The sequence below is a fragment of the Ambystoma mexicanum genome, chromosome 9 (genome assembly GCF_040938575.1).
Source record: "Ambystoma mexicanum isolate Mex_15411 chromosome 9, UKY_AmexF1_1, whole genome shotgun sequence".
Lineage (NCBI taxonomy): Eukaryota > Metazoa > Chordata > Amphibia > Caudata > Ambystomatidae > Ambystoma > Ambystoma mexicanum.
Window position 1 is genome coordinate 137,812,333 of NC_090931.1, and position 20,731 is coordinate 137,833,063.

At 45.7% G+C, this 20,731-nt stretch overlaps 1 protein-coding gene across 1 annotated transcript in view; it reads right to left on the minus strand.

Annotated features, from left to right (window-relative positions):
* LOC138487760 (uncharacterized) overlaps window positions 1–20,481 on the minus strand; it is a 57,027-nt gene extending 36,546 nt beyond the window's left edge. The window contains exons 1-3 of the mRNA XM_069614312.1: window positions 20,027–20,481; window positions 11,576–11,697; window positions 808–844 (exon numbers count right to left, since the gene is read on the minus strand). Coding sequence (XP_069470413.1) covers window positions 808–844; window positions 11,576–11,697; window positions 20,027–20,270 — 403 coding nt within the window. The 5' untranslated portion in view covers window positions 20,271–20,481. The remainder of the gene's footprint in view (window positions 1–807; window positions 845–11,575; window positions 11,698–20,026) is intronic.
* Window positions 20,482–20,731: the final 250 nt, after the last annotated feature.

Sequence of the window (20,731 nt, forward strand, 5' to 3'; positions counted from 1 at the left end):
CCGATATACTCAGGATGAGTGTACTGGCACTTTTAAAATGTTACAATGTTTATTTCTGATGCTCACTTCTAGTATAGATAGCAGTATTGTGAAGAATGTTAAATGTGTCTTACTGGACAAAGCACAATATCAAAAGTTACAATAACCATATAAATGATCTAATGACATAAAGTTATCATTCCAAGATGAACAGTTTTTTGCACTCCAGTTTTACAATTCAAAATACCCTGAGAGAAAGGGGTAGGGGACAAACAGCACCAATGTGTATTCCTGGCTGCATTGCATTAAATCAAAGACAATGCTTAAAACAATGAAATAACCAGGGAATTTTATATTTGACAAGTACATCAGTGGTAAATGGGCTGTATGCTTTCATCACTAAGTCAACTGTGTACTGCATGTTGAGCTTGGTGCTCATTTTATTTTTCCCAACTCGCACCCTAACATTAAGTGTTTGGAACCATTAAGCAAACATACTCATTGGGACAGCCCCAGGTCTTGGGTGTGATGATAGAATTGCTGCAACATCTGTCTGCCCATTGGGGTTGAAGGGAGTTCTGGAGATGTTTCCTTTCACCTTCTAGAATTGTAGCTGGGTCTCGGGGTAAGGATGGGTGTTTGCATGCTCAGTACACAATGCACAAACATCCGAAGAGAATTATATACATCAGATGCTTGTTTACAAAGTCTATCATATATGCGCTCACATGAAGGTAGCAGGGTTACATCATCATTCGTGGTTGTGGCTGTTCCAACGCCACTGCATTAGTTAAAAGTAGACAATCTATAGCTAATGTCGTCACCTACTTGTGAATCTTCTGGTTTTCACCTGAGAAACAGATTCCTAAAAAAAAGATAGAAAGGGAACATAAATAGTCTGTCATTTCAGGCAAGCAACATTGATACATTTAAACATGGCAGCGAAAGCTGAGCTCGCCCCTGGGTCTTAATTCCCCAATTCTGGTGAAGTCCTTAATGCAACTTGTCTCGATTTTCGAGGGACGGCTACTTCTGAATGTGGGTTTGAATTGTGTTACAGAGTACAGCGCTTCAGACGTGATGCGTGCTCCACGTCCTCAAATGTAATGGCGACTTCCAAATGTGATCCTCTAGATCCTCACCCCAAACAAATGACCACAATGGGGCGTACATGGACTTTGCAAATTCTAGCCCTGTGCAGAGTGCCATAGTCTTTTGTGTAATGCTACTACTGCAGCCTGTCCCTGGGTAGCATTGACCGTAAACACAATAAGAATCTAAAACCGTAGCTAATATCCGAAGAACGCCTTCTCAAGGCCAGAAAGCCTTTGGAGACCACAGTGTTCCATGAAGCCTTTCCCGATTAACCATTACACACAAATATATATTCCCAATAGAAACCAGGGTCTTGTGTAAATGACCAGTCATATTGGGCAAGCCTAAAGACGTAGAAGAGGATGCTGAAATGTGTCTTTCTTGCAGACCTGTGGAGGTTGCTATAGCGACCTTCTTCTCCGACCACTCATCCATCCAAATTGCAGCTTCCACTGGCACGATATCATGGCTGGAGTAGGTTCTTTTCTCCTGGCATGATGTCATGCTGGAGTAGGTACTCTTCATGTGCCTACTCCAGCAATGGAGTGAAGCCATGGCTGGAATAGGTACTCTTCCACTGGTGTGTTGTCATGGATGGAGTATGTACTTTTCCACTGGCATGATGTCATGGCTGGAATAGGTACTCTTCCACTGGCGTGTTGTCATGGCTGGAGTAGGTACTCTTCCACTGGTGTGATGTTATGGCTGGAGTATGTACTTTTCCACTGGCGTGATGTCATGGCTGGAATAGGTACTCTTCCACTGGCGTGTTGTCATGGCTGGAGTAGGTACTCTTCCACTGGCGTGTTGTCATGGCTGGAGTAGGTACTCTTCCACTGGTGTGATGTCATGGCCGGAGTATGTACTTTTCCACTGGCGTGATGTCATGGCTGGAATAGGTACTCTTCCACTGGCGTGAAGCCATGGCTGGAGTAGGTACTTTTCCACTGGCGTGATGTCATGGCTGGAATAGGTACTCTTCCACTGGCGTGAAGCCATGGCTGGAGTAGGTACTCTTCCACTGGTGTGATGTCATGGCTGAAGTAGACAATCTTCCACTGGCGTGATGTCATGGCTGAAGGATGCAGTTCCAGAGGTGTGATGTCATGGCTGTAGTAGGTACTCTTCCACTGGTGTGATGTCATGGCTGGAATAGGTACTCTTCCACTGGCATGTTGTCGTGGCTGGAGTAGGTACTCTTCCACTGGTGTGATGTCATGGCTGGAGTATGTACTTTTCCACTGGCGTGATGTCATGGCTGGAATAGGTACTCTTCCACTGGCGTGAAGCCATGGCTGGAGTAGGTACTCTTTCACTGGTGTGATGTCATGGCTGAAGTAGACAATCTTCCACTGGCGTGATGTCATGGCTGAAGGATGCAGTTCCAGAGGTGTGATGTCATGGCTGGAGTAGGTACTCTTCCACTGGCGTGTTGTCATGGCTGGAGTAGGTACTCTTCCACTGGCGTGATGTCATGGCTGGAGTAGGTACTCTTCCACTGGACTAATATCATGGTTGGAGTAGGTACTCTTCCACTGCTATGATGTCGTGGCTGGAGTAGGTACTCTTCCACTGGAGTAATATCATGGCTGGAGTAGGTACTCTTTCACTGGCATCATGTCATGGCTGAAGTAGGCAATCTTCCACTGGCGTGATGTCATGGCTGGAGTAGGTACTCTTCCAAAGGCATGATGTTATGGCTGTAGTAGGTACTCTTCCACTGGTGTGATGTCATGGCTGGAGTAGGTACTCTTCCACTGGAGTAATATCATGGCTGGAGTAGGTACTCTTTCACTGGCATCATGTCATGGCTGAAGCAGGCAATCTTCCACTGGCGTGATGTCATGGCTGGAGTAGGTACTCTTCCAAAGGCATGATGTTATGGCTGTAGTAGGTACTCTTCCACTGGCCTGAAGCCATGGCTGAAGTAGGTACTCTTCCACTGGCATGATGTCATGGCTGGAGTAGATACTCTTCCACTGGAGTAATATCATGGCTGGAGTAGGTACTCTTCCACTGGTGTGATGTCATGGCTGGAGTAGGTACTTTTCCACTGGAGCAATGTCATGGCTGGAGTAGGTACTCTTCCAAAGGCGTGATGTCATGGCTGGAGTATGCACTCTTCCACTGGTGTGATGTCATGGCTGGAGTATTTACTTTTCCACTGGCATGATGTCATGGCTGGAGTAGATGCTCTTCCACTGGTGTGATGTCATGGCAGGCATAAGTACTCTTCCACTGGACTGGTGTCATGGCTGGAGTATGCACTCTTCCACTGGCATCATGTCATGGCTGAAGTTGGCAATCTTCCACTGGCGTGATGTCATGGCTGAAGGATGCTGTTCCAGAGGTGTGACGTCATGGCTGGAGTAGGTACTCTTCCACCGGCGTGATGTCATTGCTGGAGTAGGTTCTCTTCCACTGATGTGATGGCATGGCTGGAGCAGGTACTCTTCCACTGGCATCATGGCATGGCTGCAGGGTCCAGCGTTGCCCCCTAATCGCGGCCCTATCATTCTCCACTGCCCCAGGCCTCAAGGTTGCTCTTCCAGCTTTATTGAGGATGGTATGACAGTGTCCAACTGACCTTATCAAATCCTGCGTGTCATATCATCCCAGGTAGGTGGCATTTTAATGTTAAGCTGATAAGTGCTTTTTTGAATCTGCATTGGCAAGATAAAGGAGCAGGCCCACCATATTCAACAGCTTTTGATGATGAATTTGCCTGCACACAGGACATTCCCTGGTTGAACACACATTATATCAGAAGGTCTAAATAATCCAAATAAAATCACCTTGAAAAACAAGAAAATATATGCACTGGTGTTAGGAAGGCAATATCCTATTTCGCACTGAATAGTTGATACACATATGAGGACTCAGAAAGTATAGATGACTTGTCAAGGCAAGGTCATTTCATCAAAATGCCAGCGGTAGCGGAAGTTACACCACATGACCCTTGACATCTTATGACATCACAGGTAGGGATGTCATTTAACCCCACACTGAAGTAACATCACCGGAAGTGATGAAACATGACCTTTCACCCCTTGACAAAACAGGAAGTTGCATCACATAGCATTGCTCCTAAGTAAAGTGAAAAATATGGTTACGATATCACTGTAATGTGATGTACATTTCATACAAGAATGGATCAACACATGTATCGTTAATATCAGTGTGTATAGGCCCATATTACCAACTTACTGTGAATGCAAGGAGACGTCCAAGGCCAAATGATAATGATGTGTTATTATGAAGCACTTACGCTTAAGTGCTTTATATCAAACAAATATACATACAAAACAGCCAACCTGTGTTGGAACTCATTTATAAACCTTAGAAGGATGAAAGGCTGAGTTGGCCTTGCTGGGATTTGAACCTGCAACCTGTAGATCACACACATATCGCAGCAGCAAGCACTAAACACACTGAGCTACATTTCCAGCTATATCTTACTGTTTATAGTAAAGGTAACAATTACATGTCTAAATGTTCTCAAAGTTAGAAAGCAAATTGCACTCTGCAGTTGTTACCATTAAACAGGTAACTGAGACTTAGCCAGTTCACCTGCAGGTCTGGTGCAAAGTTGACCATATACCAAGCCTGCGTGGATCTACTTTTCAGGCTTCAAAGGTTGGCAACATATATACCGTTGGGAGGATTCATAACTGTGTAATAAAGAATTTAGACTAGCGCAGGGAAAGCAGTGCCCTCACATGACTCTGGGCACTGGTTACCTCATACATGCAAACAAATATCCTGAACAACATGCCAGGGAGATAGGAAAGATAGACACTTTACAACAAAGCCTTGATTATGGAACAATGAAATGAAGGGCACTTGATGTGCTATGGTCAAACATTTCTACACTGTACACATGCTTTTAGGCACAAGGATTTTGTCAAGTGACCGAGTGAGGACACTGAGATGGGATGGTTTGTGATGATCGTACCAGAGACAGCAGCCGAAAAAATATGCTATAACTGCAACTTGCAAAAAAAGCAAAATGCATAGTCCTAAATGGATGCTTACTCTACTCTAAATGTTTTTCAGACATTTTTGTCTGAATTGTAAATTTGAGTTGTTTAAGAGCAAACTAAATCAATTACTCACCCCTTGAAGTGTGCCTGAAATAAACCTTTAGTGAGTCTAGCAAATATTGTATAGAATTCCAGAAAGACATTATTTGTTGTTCCTATTCTTTCTTATTTAGTGTCACTGCTCAAAGTGTTACACTTGTGGAAACCCCTTTTTTTCTTTTTTTAATAGGCTTGAACAAGACAGCCAACCACTCCAGAAACAAAGAGCCACATGGCAATGGACACATCATATGAGCTTGCAATTAATAAAAAGAATATGTATATGTATATTGTAGGGGTAGCAAGAGAGACCACATGGATAGCAAAGACGACCACAGGGATCACATGTGTGACACCTGGTGACCTCCAAATGACGTCCCTGCAAGCCTACTCAGTTCAGTCCTACTAATCGCATCATCTCATTACACGCCTTCTGTCCTGCTCCCAACTCATCAGAGCCATCCCATTACAAGCATACTCTCCTGCTCACAGCTCATAATTCCCATCTCACTGCAAGCCTACTCTCCCGCTCTCAACTCATCATAGCCACCGAAATGTAGCCTACTCACCTCCTCCTAAATCGTCTCAGCCATCTTATTGCAAGCCTTCTGTCCTGCCCCTCCTCCTGTCCCCAACACATCAGAGCTATCTCTGTGCAATCCTAATCACCTGCTCCAGCTCATCATTGCCATGTTATTGCAAGACTACTCACCAGCTTCCAACTCATTATACCCATCTCACTGCAAGCCTACTCTCCTGCTCCCAACTCATCATAGGCACATCTTTGCAAGATGACTCAACTCCTCCTAACTCATCACAGCCATTTTATTGCAAGCCAACTCACCTCAAACAAGTCTAATGTGATGACTCTGATGATGTCATCACTCCTTTACCGGAAGTAGCCTCTTCCCATGTGGCCAGGAGACAGCAGCGGCTACCTGATCCTCACCCCGAGGGCGGCTATATGAGGGAGGACCACATGGGTGGAGGCGGCCCCCAAGGGGGAAACAGGCATCATCAGATGAGACATGGTTTCACCCGTTTCCTTTTAAGGATACCCCCTCCATGCTTTGAATATGTTAACACCCCCCAACAACCTACAAGACTTGTGATGGCATTCTACAGTATCCTGAAAATAGATTTTAAAGAACTGACTCTCAATCCTATGTATATGAATCCTTTGCAAATACTGGGATGAGGAGGAAGAATAGAGCTTTGAAGATCACTTGAGCACGGAAGCCCACACCACGTTTCAGTTGTTGGAAGAAGGCATGCAATGCTGGGGCATTTCAATCCCTGACAACTGATGCAGGAGAGAGATACATGACACCAGCAAGCAGGTCCCGTCACAAGAAGCTTGAGGAGAGCCTGGTTGCAGGCGACATGCATTGAAGGGGGAGGAGCAGGTGGACTGCTTCCCGATGCTAAGGTGTTGTCGGCATCCCATAGGGGAAGGTACAGAAGAGTAGGTGCTCTGCCCTGGCAGGGCTGAGAGGAAGAGACTGCCCATCAAGCCTGGTGACTAGATGGAAAGTGGAGAAGAGGTCGAGCATTCTCCCAATCGACTGGCGAACTGCAGCATTCATGGTACGACACGAGGAAGAATGAAGCAGCCAAACACAACCAATGAGCCCAGCTGGGGAAAGTGGGATGCTGGGGCTATCCAGGAGGATTGTCACACACTGGGAAGAGCTGAAAGGCCATTTGGGACGGCAAGACACCCTAGAAGAGAGAGACTGTTGCAAGAAGGGTTTCTGACTTTTTGGAAGTTGAATGCATCAAAAAGGCATGGCCTTGGAAACCGTGCGAGTCTGGGACCCACATCCATGTAGAGTTGTGTTATATGAGAAAGTTCTGTCAGGAGAGTACACCAGGTAAAGGCAAATGTGTAAGGAAAATCGTAAGGAAGACTCATGCCCATCAGATTGTGAATTGTATGAACTGTCAACGAAAGTCCTGGTCGGAGAGTACACCAGACAAAACCAAGTCTGTGGAGTGAATTGCAAATACCTATGGAGGTAGTTGTCCTCTGAGGCTATTAAGAAATTGGTTATTCCTGTTGAACTATTGTTTATGGAGGAGAGAAACCTTGGGACAGGAGTCATTCCCTGGAACTGTAACCACTATCCATTTGGAAACTTTTGTTGGAGTTATCCTTTTCATTTGGAACTTGGTACATTTGTGCATTTTCAAGGCCGAACTAACAGCTCTAGTAGCTTACAGTTACTTTTAGAATAGGGATAGGATAGGATTTCAGACACAGGACAATTTGCTTTGGACATCTTGACACCGGACAGACCCTTAGGGCCCGATTCATGAAATATTTGCCCGGTTCAAAGTGAATTTGCACTGCTGAAAGTTGACTTTGCACTGCCGACACAAACCCTGATTCATGGAACCGTGGAAAGTGTATTTTTGCCGTGAAAAGTCAGGGCAAAGTCATTTTCAACTGCAAAAATGACTTTGCGCTGACTTTGCCCTGACGTTGCACTGCAAAAATACATTTTGCATGGTTCCATGAATCAGGGTTTGGGTCGGCAGTGCAAAGTCACTTTTCAGCAGTGTAAATTCAATTTGAACCGGGCAAATAGTCCAGGAATCGGGCACTTCGTTTTTAGTTGAGGTAGGGAAATACCTCCTGGAGCAGGGACAGTGATGCATTTGCCAACCCCTTTTACTTTGAATAAAAGACGATAGCAATTCCTGTGAATCCTCTGTGTCCGCGTGTCATTCCCAGTTCCTAATATTAATCTCAGCCATTTCATTTCAACTCACTTAATTCCCACCTCATTTCATCCATGTTAGTGCAAGCCAACTCATCAAAATGGCCTTTTCTGCCTTTTACTTGCAAGCCAACTCACTAAATGTTGAAGTTTATTTTTTACTGATTTTTTCAGTTACTTGCTGCCCTTCTTTATTGGCTCCTTTACCCTCTCCCCCTACCGACTCCTCCCTCCCTTTCACTTCTCGCCCTTTTTTTGTCCCTTGTTTTCCCTTACATTCCTCTCCTTTTTTGCCTTTCCACCTAACCGCTTATTTTTGCAAACTTCCCCCTGTTTTACTCTTTTCAAACTACTGTGAGTTTCTAATAGAAACCATGGGGGCCTTTTAATTGAGTGGACCTTGCAAAGAGTTGGGATTCCTTTGGGGGTGGCATCCCTGAGATGGCTTCCTTTGTAAATGGGTGGCTACCACAAGGGGTACATGGATACGTTACTCAATGCATACAACACCTGGCCAGTGTGCTTGAAATGCAACTGTATTGAAAATATTCTTTGTTGGAATTGAGCGATGTTACTAAGCTCTGGAAATGAATATGCTTTAAAGTTTACAGTAAATAAATAAATGAAAACACAAACAAGCCGTCTTTGCCGATTGAATTTGAACTCTGAGCTGAATTTTAAATTTGAATTATTGCCAGCTGTAAGAGTGCGAATGTTTCGTCATTATAGAAACGATCCTTCAGGAGCTGAGGGCAGCCTAGCCGAAGATTTTGGGGGTGGTGGGGTAGTTAAGTCGATAGTTGTCTATTAAACGAGCGTTATTGATTGATATAACACTCTAGCATTCAACTATAATTGGTTACTTATAGTATCTAAAACTTGTGTTGCTCTGCGCCGTCTTGCTTTCAAGGCGAACGCTTTGCCCCTGAGCTGGCCTCCCGAGACGATAGTGTCCCCCTTCTCGTCTGGGCGATTGGTAACAAGCATAAGGAGAAAGCAAGTGAACTTCCCATTTAGTGCATACTGCAAACTTAACCAATGTTTTGAGGATATGTTGGTTTACATTGATGCATTGTGTTTTAACCGGTTTTCTCTGTTTTTAATTTTGTTGTAGGTCTGTACTGAGGTTTATTTATTTTATATTTCTTTTTGTTTTATGAATTTTTCTGCAATGTCTTGGTTTAACTGAGTTTTCTTGTTTGTAAAAAATATTCCTTGCTGTTAAGTGTTAAAAGCCATTATATTGTTTTATTAATTATGTATGATAAATGTATGGCTAATTCACTATAAATAAAAAAAATAAAAAAAAAACGTAACCAATTCAAGGCACTGGTGATACAGCGCATGAATTGCACCAGACATGTGCAATTTCACACCTACATGTGCACAGACGTATAGGAGAAAAAGTTATTTTGGCAGTCTTTGCTTTTTGCACTGGCTGCTTGGTGCAAGTGTTTGCGTGGAATTGCGTAGTAGCGGTTCAAAATGACTTGGCTTGTCCAGCACATCTTTAGGGCCTGTGAAAGATGCTGGCCCTCATTATAAGTTTGGCAGTAGCCTTGGCGGTAAAACCGGCAGGCTGCCGCCAAACTTCTGAAAATTTCCAGCGCCCATGAATGGGCAATTACCAGGGTATTCCGGACCCGGTAATTGCCCATTTGCGGGCGCCGGAAAAAAAATGCTCCCCATTCCCATTCGGTCCCATAAGGCTAAATGGGAATGGGAAGGTCGGATGCACTGGCCCTGTTTATAATGGTGCCGGTGCATCTGACATGCTGTGCTCGCGGGTGCCTTTCTGCCCGCCAGCACAACTCATAGTTTGCCGGTCTGGGAACTACAGTACCGGGAAGCTTACCGGTACCGTAGTTGCCAGACCAGGACACTTATAATGAGGCCCACTATGTTGAGCTTCCTGGTTTTGCACATGCACACACATAGATACACACACACACACACAGGTTTCACTGTGAAGGCGTATCACCCAAATCCATCACTGAGAAGCATATCGTGTACAGGCAAGAAGATAGCATTGTTCCAGCCTCTGTTTCTACCATGGGTTGCCCTCAGGTGCCGGGGGCTCCTGCATGTGGTTAGTGTAGTCACTGTCCCTTTATTGCCAGAGCTGGCGTGTTCGGCAGACCTTCTCCGCTTTGCCTATCTGTGCATCTATGCAAAGTGTGGCAGGTTCAGTGGCAAGCATTGCAAGTATGTGGCAGCGCAAACAATGCCATTGAGTCTGGGACTGGCGGCTGTGTGAACATTCGAGAAGAAAAGGATCGGACTAACTGCACCCAAGGACGTGTGAGACGCCAACCCCTTACCCCACACACTACTTGGACCACATGTGTTCATTGTCTGCTTGACTTAACCAACTGTGCTGTCAGTAGGGTTGACCTCTCCATTCTTCCTTGACTGTAACCCTCTGCTGCTTTGATGCAGCACTGATGGTTTCAGAAGGGGTTTAAAGGCTCCAGGCGTGCGCAGAGCATGTACTATGCTTTCACACATGCATCGCCAAGTGGATGACTGTGTTTTGCAAACATCCAGGAAATCTTCCTCGTCGCCTTCTTTTGCATGTGAATTCAGTTAGAGGGAATGGCAGGTCATGGAGGTTCCCCCACACTTCACTTCTGCAATGGAGGGTCTGTTGATTTATTAATTTATTTCTTATTTATTTCATTTAAAAAGCGCACAGACAACCCTGAGGCAACGAAGCGCTGGAAAACATGTTACTCACGGGCTCAATTTAATACTGTGTTACTGGAGAAGATCCAAGAGCAGCGCAAGGCAACGCAGAAGCCACTCGAGGTTGCTTCCTTTTGGATCATGGACCGCCGGGTCTCCCCATCTCTTGCAACCGATGGACCTGCAAGTTTGCCTCTGTGCCTGATGCTTTTTGATTGATGGATCCAATAGTGTTAAGCATAAGGGCATGGCACGATCACCAGCGGTCGGTCAGAGACTCAAATCGAGATTTCTTTAGGTGGCAGTCAACCACCATGGCTGAGACCCACAGACAGAATCACACTTTTGCCCGATTAAGTAGGAAGTCCTATAGTGTTTAATACCCAGACATGTACATGGGATCTCTAGTAAGCATCTTCACCTAATGTCCAACTGTATTGGCCAAGAATATTGGTGCCACTTTCTTCCATCACGCATTCATTGCCTTGCTTCTGGTCACTGCGGCGTCTACAGCAATGCTGTCATTCCTTTGCAGCATCGTGTGGCCCACCTAACTTGTCTTTTTTTTTCTTCAGTCTCGATCCAAAAGTTAAACAACATAAATATGAGGTGTTCTAATGTGGTCTTAAATATTCAATAGATTTCAGGTGAACACTTTGGAAATTCTTGTGTCTCCTTTGAAGTTAGACAAAGTAACATGATTTTCAGATAGACAAACTAGACTTCTGGCCTATACAAGCACTTTACCATTGAGATTGCCAATGAGTACTACCCCTGTGTTGGATCATAGTATTCTGTTAACCAGTGCAGCAGTGCTCATTATATCCGACTCAAACAGATATTGCATTTAGGCTATGCTAGGGGGCCTAAATGCCTGACACATACATTAAACACAGATCCTTGGAATATAGCAAGAATATAAACGTGTGACCTGTCCCACGGCCTTAGACAATAAGACACACAAAGCACAAGCAAAATCGTTGCTTTCTTTGAGAAGAATGCCATACTTACTTCCGGGTCACTGGTCACTTTGGTGTTCGCTGTACGGATTTTCCTGAGGATTTCTTTCACAGGCATTCTCACCCTCACACCAACGTATGTCTTGTGGGACGTGCCGGTGCAACTTTTCGGATCTGGAAAACATGAGATCAACAGTTGCATTATAAGTGTAGTTGTTTGCAAGTTCAAACATTGGTTGGTTCGAGGAAGGATATGGAAGATCCCACCGATTCAGAGCTAGGACAGCTGGTCGCAGTGATGATCTCCCCATTAGATCTATCATGGATGTCCATAATATTGAAGATCCCACCAATTCAGAGCCAGGACAGCTGGACATAGTTATGATCTGACCATTAGACCTATCATGGACATCCATGATAGGGAAGATCTCACCGATTCAGATCTAGAACCGCTGAACAAGTGATGATCACCCCTAGACCTATCATGGATGTCCATGATTTAGAAGATCCCACGATTCAGAGCTAGGACAGCTGGACGCAGTGATGATCTCCCCATTAGATCTATCATGGATGTGCATGATATGGAAGATCCCACCGATTCACATCCAGAACAGCTGAACACAGTGATGATCACCCCATTAGACCTATCATGGATGTCCATGATTTAGAAGATCCCACCAATTCAGAGCTAGGATAGCTGAACACAGTGATGATCACCCCATTAGACCTATCATGGATGTCCATGATTTAGAAGATCCCACCAATTCAGACCTAGGACTGCTGGACGCAATGATCAAGGATGAACATAATATGGAAGATCCCACCGATTCAGAGCGAGGAAAGCTAGATGCAGTGATGATCTCACCATTCGACCTATCATGGATGTCCATAATATAGAAGATCCCACCGATTCAGAGCCAGGACAGCTGGACGCAGTGATGATCTCACCATTAGACCATTCATGGATGCCCATGATATAGAAGATCCCACCGATTCAGTTCTAGGACTGCTGGACGCAGTGATGATCACCCCATTAGACCTATCATGGATGTTCATGATATAGAAGATCCCACTGATTCCGAGTTAGGACAGCTGGATGAAGTTATCAAGGATGAACATGATATGGAATATCCCACCAATTCAGAGCTAGGACAGCTGGACGCAGTGATGATCTCACCACAAGACGTATCACGGATGGCCCTGGCTATTTGCGAAACCCTCTTTATGTTTGTGAATACCCGATTTGGGGCAGCATATATTGTTTAGATGACTGGAAGAATTGCTTCTACACCACCACACCTTCATCGGTTTTTGCTCAAAGCGAGAACTTGCTCTCAACCGCTGCCATGGTAGGTCAAGGGTCTTCGTGCATGGGCTCCTCAGATGTGTTGGACTGCGACACCCATCAGGTCGCTCCAGCATAGTCTTTGGTATTATGGGAGTCATTATCTAAAACAACAGGAGAACCAAAGGTTGCATACCCCAGATCCAGAGAGAATCACACAGCTCCCAGAGTTTCCACTACGGAAGAAACATTTCAGATTCAAGTGATTATGAAGCGATCCCCAGTGATACATAACATCATATAGCGTGCCTCTTAAGAGACAATGCTGGGAAACAAGTGAATGCAATCTTTATCAACAGGCGTTGCAGAGCAGTCAAATTCACGCTGACTGACAGTCACTTCTCATCATCCAGGAACAAGTGGTGGTCAATATAGTACATTTCCCCAAGCAACCAGCCACTTAGAATGGTCAATCTGGTGGTTGTCATATTATTTTTGGGAAAAAGCAAGCAAAACTAACTGGACTCCTGAAAAGAAGATCAATGCATTAGGATAACACATGTTATTGGTTGCTAGCTTGGAAGAAAGTGCATGTCCCCCTCCCCCACAGTTCAAACTTAGTCAAACATTTCCCATATACAGAATCAACTGAAGCACTGTGCTATGCAATGTGAGTACTCTGGCTATGCTTTGTTTTATTAGAGCATGATATATATTCCTGAATCTGACGGTATGATGGTCAAGTGGAGTTCACATAGGTATTGATTAACAAGCATTGGCAATGCCAACAGTTTTGGTTTCTGTGTAGATGTGGGAATGGTATTTGCCAGGCATTGCAGTAATTGTAGCAAATGGCCGTTAATGGTAGCGGCTTGAAAATGGTGCATGTAACTCGATGTAACTATGATAGCAGTCCCCCGCAAACACCTAATATATGTACGCAAGCTAAAACTGTTGGCTTTGCTAATGCTTTTTTTAACAGGACTTCAGTGAAGGACACTCATACGGATTAAGTGGCTTAAGGCAGACCTATTTAAAACATATTAATTGCACATGGGAGGCAATTGCAGTACCAACTAAACAATTAGTTCTCAGAAGAGTGCTGTGAAAAAAAAACCTGTCCGGCAATTCGAGTGCAAAGTTTGATTTTAAGGCTTGAAAAAGTCAGCTCAAAGAGATCCCTGAAGGATGGATGTGTTTTGGGCGGGAAGGGGCAGAAAGTGGGTAGGATGGCCATAGGGATTTTAGCATGGCTATGGCCATTGAATGGGTGGGTAAATAATCAAACAATACCTACAAACATTTTGTCCATCCTCATATGCCATCTTTTCTTAGCTGTCCTCCAATGCATTACTTTGGGATTATCGGTGGTGCGGAAGCACGACTGTATATCAAAACAAATAAAACATTAACAGTAACTCTTGAATCCGGTGGTCGCGCTATTACCGCCGGATCTAAGGGTCCGCCAAATCAGGACTTCGGCGGATTTCACCCCAGCTCTTGGCTGGAGGGAAATCCACTGAAAATTCACGCTATTACCGCCGGCGGGAAATCCGCCGATGGTAAGAGTGCACATTGTCCCCATTAAGCCCAATGGGGAATGGGTCATTCCCGAATGGGCTCAATGGGGAATGATGAATTACATTACCGCCGAACTCGTGATCCGGCGCTATTAGCGCCGGGGAGTTCGGCGGTAGGGCTAATACCGCCGACGGTAATACCGCCGGCGTTACTGCCAAAGTCGTGATCAGGCCCTCCTGATTGTTATAGATTCGTAGACACATTATTTTTTAACTCCAAAACAAAGCTATGGTGATAGAGATGTTTTAATCTATCAAATAACAATATTTTCTCAAGGAAATTTGAGTCATATCCTGCTGTGTGTTGTTTGTTATACAAAAGGAATACTTTAATTTAAAATAAAGCTCTATGGGAGTATTTGATACTATAGGTGTCAACCCATGGCTCACACATAAGATAGCCAAAGGGAATTTACACTGAGTAGGTTTCTGCATGTTGGTCAATGCAAAAAAAGATATGGAGCCTCTTAAAGAGAATGACGGTGCAGTAAAAAAAGGGGTCCTGTGGCGGTAAGTCTATTACCACTGTATTACTGCAGGATTACCATACTGCCTTGATATAGATATGGTGGTATGGTGTAGCATTTTCCTCAAGCAAAATGCTGAAGGTAAATCCACCACCTTCCTGCCAAAAAACTGCAAAATGGCCGCAATTACCACCAGCTGTAATTCCGCTGAAATCCCCATGGACTCACACTACCCTACTGTCACTTGCAATCCTGCTGTAAATCCACTGAACCAAATGGTGGCAACGATAGTTCCATTTGGCAGTATTTTGACTGATTTACCACCAGATTACCACCAGAATACCACCAAACTCGTCATGAGGCACATAGGGCTCAATTTACAAACAGCCATTTGGGTATGTGATTCTGGAAATGTATTATTTTTTTAAAGCGCTCACACAGCCCAGGGGCATCGAGGTGCTGATGCATGAATATGCCTTCGTTGCGCATTTGTAACGCGCGTAATACCCAGAAGTTTCTAAGTACGGACCGGGGATCAAACCTGTGTTGCTTCTTGTGGTCTTGTTTCCAAGGCAAGCACGTTGCCGCTGAGCTATCCTCCCAGGACGCATTGATAGCTGGCTGTTGTTCATGGAACATCTCTAACTGCTTTAAAGCCATGCAGTATCGCGTGGGTATCTTAGTATCAATGGAAGAAGAATCCATAGTCATGTTTGCCCTTTAATTACATTTTTCCATCACTGGAATTGTGTCTGAGCTGAAACATGGAGGGAGAAGATATCAATTGTGCCAGAGATGTAGAGAATATGTGTGCCACATGCTTTCAAGGAATACCTTGCTGCTTGATGCTTTAGTAGACAGCTTGCTTTGTCCACTGGGGGATGAGTGAAACTGTTAGGGGTCATCTTATTTTGAGGTCTGAGGCCAATTTAAAGCAGAATCAAAGGTTTGGGGTCACGGGAGTTTGGTGGAGAATAGCTGGAGCGCTGCATGTTACAGATCCCTGCTCTTAGATATGTTAAACACATTAACCCCTTAACTGATGGGCTATTATGCAGGTCTATGCAAATAGGATGAGTATACTCGACCTCTGCAGAGGGACAACCCGTCTTTCTACTTCTCTACGTGCAGCTTGGTGGTTTAGTGGATGTTAATAACTTAACCAGCTTGCTTCCCTTCATGATCTGTCGGTGGGAGGAGCAGAAGGAAAGGATATCCACTGAGACATTGGTTGAAAATCCAGATGCTGGAAAAGAACACTTTTCAACATATTCTGTTCACTTTGCAAGTCTACTTGCAGCAGTCATGGACCTGTCTGTCCTTTGCTGGGTGCGATATCACCAGTTTCAAGGCTTGCTTTGGCGCCCCAGCCTCTGCCAGCCTTAACTAGACAAGATGTAGAATTCCAAAATATCAATAACATCCAGCGCGCATTTCCTGGGAGTGATGGGAACAATGTTTCCCATTTTGGTGACTTGGGTCATAAAACCGGCTACGCCTGTTTTTCAGAGACACAAGGCCTTATTACAAGTTTGCCGGTCCAGTAACAACAGTGCCAGTAAGCTACCTGCACCGTTGCTACCAGACCGGCAAACTACGAGTTTTGCGAGCGGGTGCCTTTCCGCCCGCAAGGTCTGACTTGGCAGGCAGACCGGCACCCACAAGCAGACCTCGACGGATGCACCGGCACCATTTATGAATGGTGCCGGTGCATCCGGCCTCCCCATTCCCATTGAGTCAAATTGGAATGGGGAGTAATAATTACCGGCACCCGGCAATGGGGATTTACCGGGTCTGCTGGAGCTGTAATGCCCCGGTAAGTCCCCATTGCCAGGTGCCAGTAAATTCATGACTCCGGCACGGCTACCGCCAAGGTCATAATGCCCCCACGGACCTGTTGGGAAGACTTAACAGATCTTATAGTCGCTGCCTGTCTTGCCAGTCATGCTGGTGTTAGAGCAAGTGTCTAATAATATTGTATCAGAAAACAAATGTTCATAGAGACGTGTGCCAAGTAAAATATGAGAAAAATATGCCCTGATTTAATAAAGGCAAACTGCCGAAACTTGTGTCATCAGACGGGCACAACGTTACTTGTTATTAAAATTTGGTGATGAAAATTACTTGGCACAGGTCTCTATGAACATTTGTTTTCTGTTCCAATTAGAGCGTATTTTGGCTTTCCACCGCTTACTTCATTGAGACGCGACAAGCAGGATACTAACTGAGCTATTAGGACACCAGACACACACAAGACAAGGAACACACCTAGAGGCGTCTCCAAGTGGACCAACCTCAAAGATAAGAGCCTTTCTTTTCCTTTAATCATAGTGTATGCCTGTGCATTGTTCTTTGGAGGTCCAAAGGAACAACAATAGGAGCAGAGAATATCTAAGGACCATGCAACACATGGCTCCGCATGGAGAGCATCTTATCATTAAGAGTGGCAGTAGTTAAGGCTGTCTTTATAAACATCTGCCCACAGGGAAACACTGCAGAATTGTCACCTGGGCCACTCAGTAGCTGCTGGCGACAAATATATTCCTAAATACGAGTCCCAGAAATGGTTGGCGCTGTGCTTGAATTGCTTCACTGGGTAAGCCATGGACGTCCACGCCCTCTGGGTTGCAGAGGTGTGGCCATCCTCATCCATGGTGCATGGGATCTAAATGCAGACCCGCACAGATTGTGGTTAGTCGGTTAAAGTGTCGAGCCATCCAACTGCCCTGCAGACAGGTTGATCTTGGAGCCCAGCACACCCCAAGACCCTCTTCCAAACTCCTCTCTATACCAGTGGATTCAGCATCATTTAACCCCTTTCTCTCCTTTACCTGGATCTGCTTGCGTGCTGATGCATGCAGTGCAAAGGATACTCGGTGGGGGCACAGGGCCGCGTGCACCAGTGCCTTTGCCGCAGCGTGGGTCTGCATGGAGGATTCGTCAATTCACAGACTGGCAATGAAGGTCTTCAGAAGAGGCCAGAGAGCAGCGCGTGCTTGAATACTTTTACCAGCTTCTGGGGGGCACAATTACAGCCACTTCCAACTCTTGTGGTACCAAGAAGCGAGGCAGGCAAGGAGGCGGGACACCAAGGACAAGAGACTTCCTTTTCCACCCTCAGTACTTGGGACTCCTTGTATTGTGACATGGACCTCATAGTTCCTCATTTGCATGCCATGTCAATGAGGAGTTTCCCATCCAATGAGTGCACGGATGGACTGATTTACTCACATCGAAATGAGGCCCAGTTGCACTACCGCACTATCATCAGATGATCATTTGTGTATTGCAAGGAGTTTAATAGCACACCTCAGCTTGCAACATATTTTTTGTGCCATTGTAACAGACATGGGCCAAAGATCTTCCGTCACTAACAAATGAGACAAATGGCAGCATTCCCACCTTAGTCTCCCCTATGTCAAGGCCGATATCCTGGAAAAATGACTCAATGCAGCTGTAAATAGTTCTGGAAGGTGCTCTAAATAGCTTCCTTTCACCTGGTGTTGAAGTGCCACCCCATTAGCCTCATTGCCGGTTTAGCGGTGCAGGAAAAAAAGTGGCAGTAACGAAATGGCCATCACTTGCAACACATCACCACATTCTGACCATTGAAGCAAAGTGGACCGAAAATCTTCCATAGCTTGTCTGGAGGTACATCCTGCACTTTAATGCCAGAAATTGATGGAGGAATTGCCACCATCGAAATTACCACTGGTGGTAATTGCTCCAAACCCCAATGGTGTTCTATGGGACTCTTGAATCGGGAATAACATACCTTAAGAATCTGGAGGGTTTACCCTCAGCTTTAAGGCAGCATCACAGCAGTAATCTTGCATGTATTTAGCAAATATACCACTATTAAACATTGAATGTCCACATTATAATGGTCTCATGTCATTTCACAGACAGCAATGGCTTCCAAGTGATTCCTAGATTTGTGGGTGTCCCCCATAATCCCCTTCCCCTTCTCTACTACCCCTGCCCACGCCCCCACCCCTTTTTACCCCTAAATCCATAACTCCATACATTTTGAATGTGTTTTCCAAGTAACCCTTTCAAAGTAAATTACTTAAAAATGATTTCCCTCGGTGAAACCACAGGATACGATTATATAGATTGAGCTAATGACCGTGTTCCCATACACCCCCTCCCTTCCTACTCTGCCCTTTCAGAAGTTCACTGTTAGCGGTTAACGCTATCTAGCAGTGACGGGCTCCGGGTGTTAATATCCCCGCAAAAATATCGCCATACAAAAATATTGCCATATTTTTGCAGCGATATTAAGGCATGGAACCTGCGGGGGACACCACCGCAACCCCTGTTTTATTTTAAAAGGGGCGGGGGACACCCCCTCTCCAAAAAAACCCTAATATTATCCCAACGAAAGATGTCGCCTGTGGCCGTTACCGACGACCATATTATACAGCAATATTTTTGGTGGGGATAACATTACCTGATACCCAGTGACGGGACCTTTGACACCTTGAGGCCATGTGCCTCAGAAGGGGTATGAATGTAGGATGATAGCGGACTCTGGATTGGCACACTGGCATGGCCACATCTCACCCACAGGCACTCATTTCTATTAGTGACTCTGACAGAACTCCCTCCAGCCTTCCACCCCCTCCACCACCACTCTCCGATTCCCTGCATCTCCCCCTTTCCTTGTACAGAGTCCCTTTGCTTCCTAGCTGGGTTCATGCTATTGAAGCCCTGCACGTGTAGACATAGGGCCGAGTTGGGCGGTAACGCCGGTGGTATTACCGCCGGTGGTACTAGCCCTACCGCCAAACCCCCCGGCGCTATTAGCGCCGGATCACGGGTTTGGTGGTAATGGAATTCCCCATTCCCCACTGAGTCCATTCGGGAATGCCCCATTCCCCATTGGGCTCAATGAGGAATTTTCGCACTCTTATCGCCGGCGGATTTGCCGCCGGCGCTAATAGCGCGAATTTTAGGCAGATTTCCCCCCAGCTCAAAGCTGAGGAGATATCCGCCGAAGCCCTGATTTGGCAGACCCTTAAATCCGGTGGCAATAGCGCGACCGCCGGATTTAAGGGTAACTCGTGATGAGGCCCATAGTTACATGTTGTTTACCTATTGTCTCCAATGTAAATGTTTGAGCATTGAAACAATATGAAAACGTAAGTAATCGTTGATTCTGTCCTCACCTGCGGTGGTGGGCTTCTGCGGGCAGGTGGTGGGTGAGATCGTGCCACTCTCGATGCCCATGCTTCTCTGCTCCGTCAGCCCAGACCCCGGTGAAGAGGGGCTCTGGTGGGTGCCGCCTTGGGGGCTTGCAGGGTCACCGGGCAGAGGTGATCCATTCCCCCTAGCACAACCACCGTACTGTGCTCCTTCTCCAAGCGGTTGATGGCGCCAAGAATCGGGGTGCGCGCTGCGGTTAGGGAGCATTCCCGTCTTGCATGTACAAGTCCAGTGGCCACTCACAGTCAGCGGAGGAGGGGGCAGAGGACGGCAGTGCCACGAAATCCCTGGGCTAGTGTATCAGTGTTCTTCGTACTTTGTCCTAAGTCACACCACAGACACCAAGAATGGTCCTGCTTGGGGCCTCGTTTCCGAGGTACCTCCTGCTGTATATCAGCCGAGCTGTCGCGTGCGGTCTCCCCAGCCTATGTGTAGTAAATTAGCTCTGGCCTGTATAAATAGGAAGCTCGTGAACTTTACCCCGCCCTCTGGCACCCCTCCCTTTTCCTAGGAACTGAAGCGTCAAAACAACGCATACCTGTCATTGCAAAGCCACCCTGGCTGACAGGGCGACTACAGCAGAGCATTCCGTTTTCAGAGAGCCTGACCTGCAGAGGTGAGAACACATCTGGATCTAGCAACGCCTATCACCCCTTGCAATCAGGCGG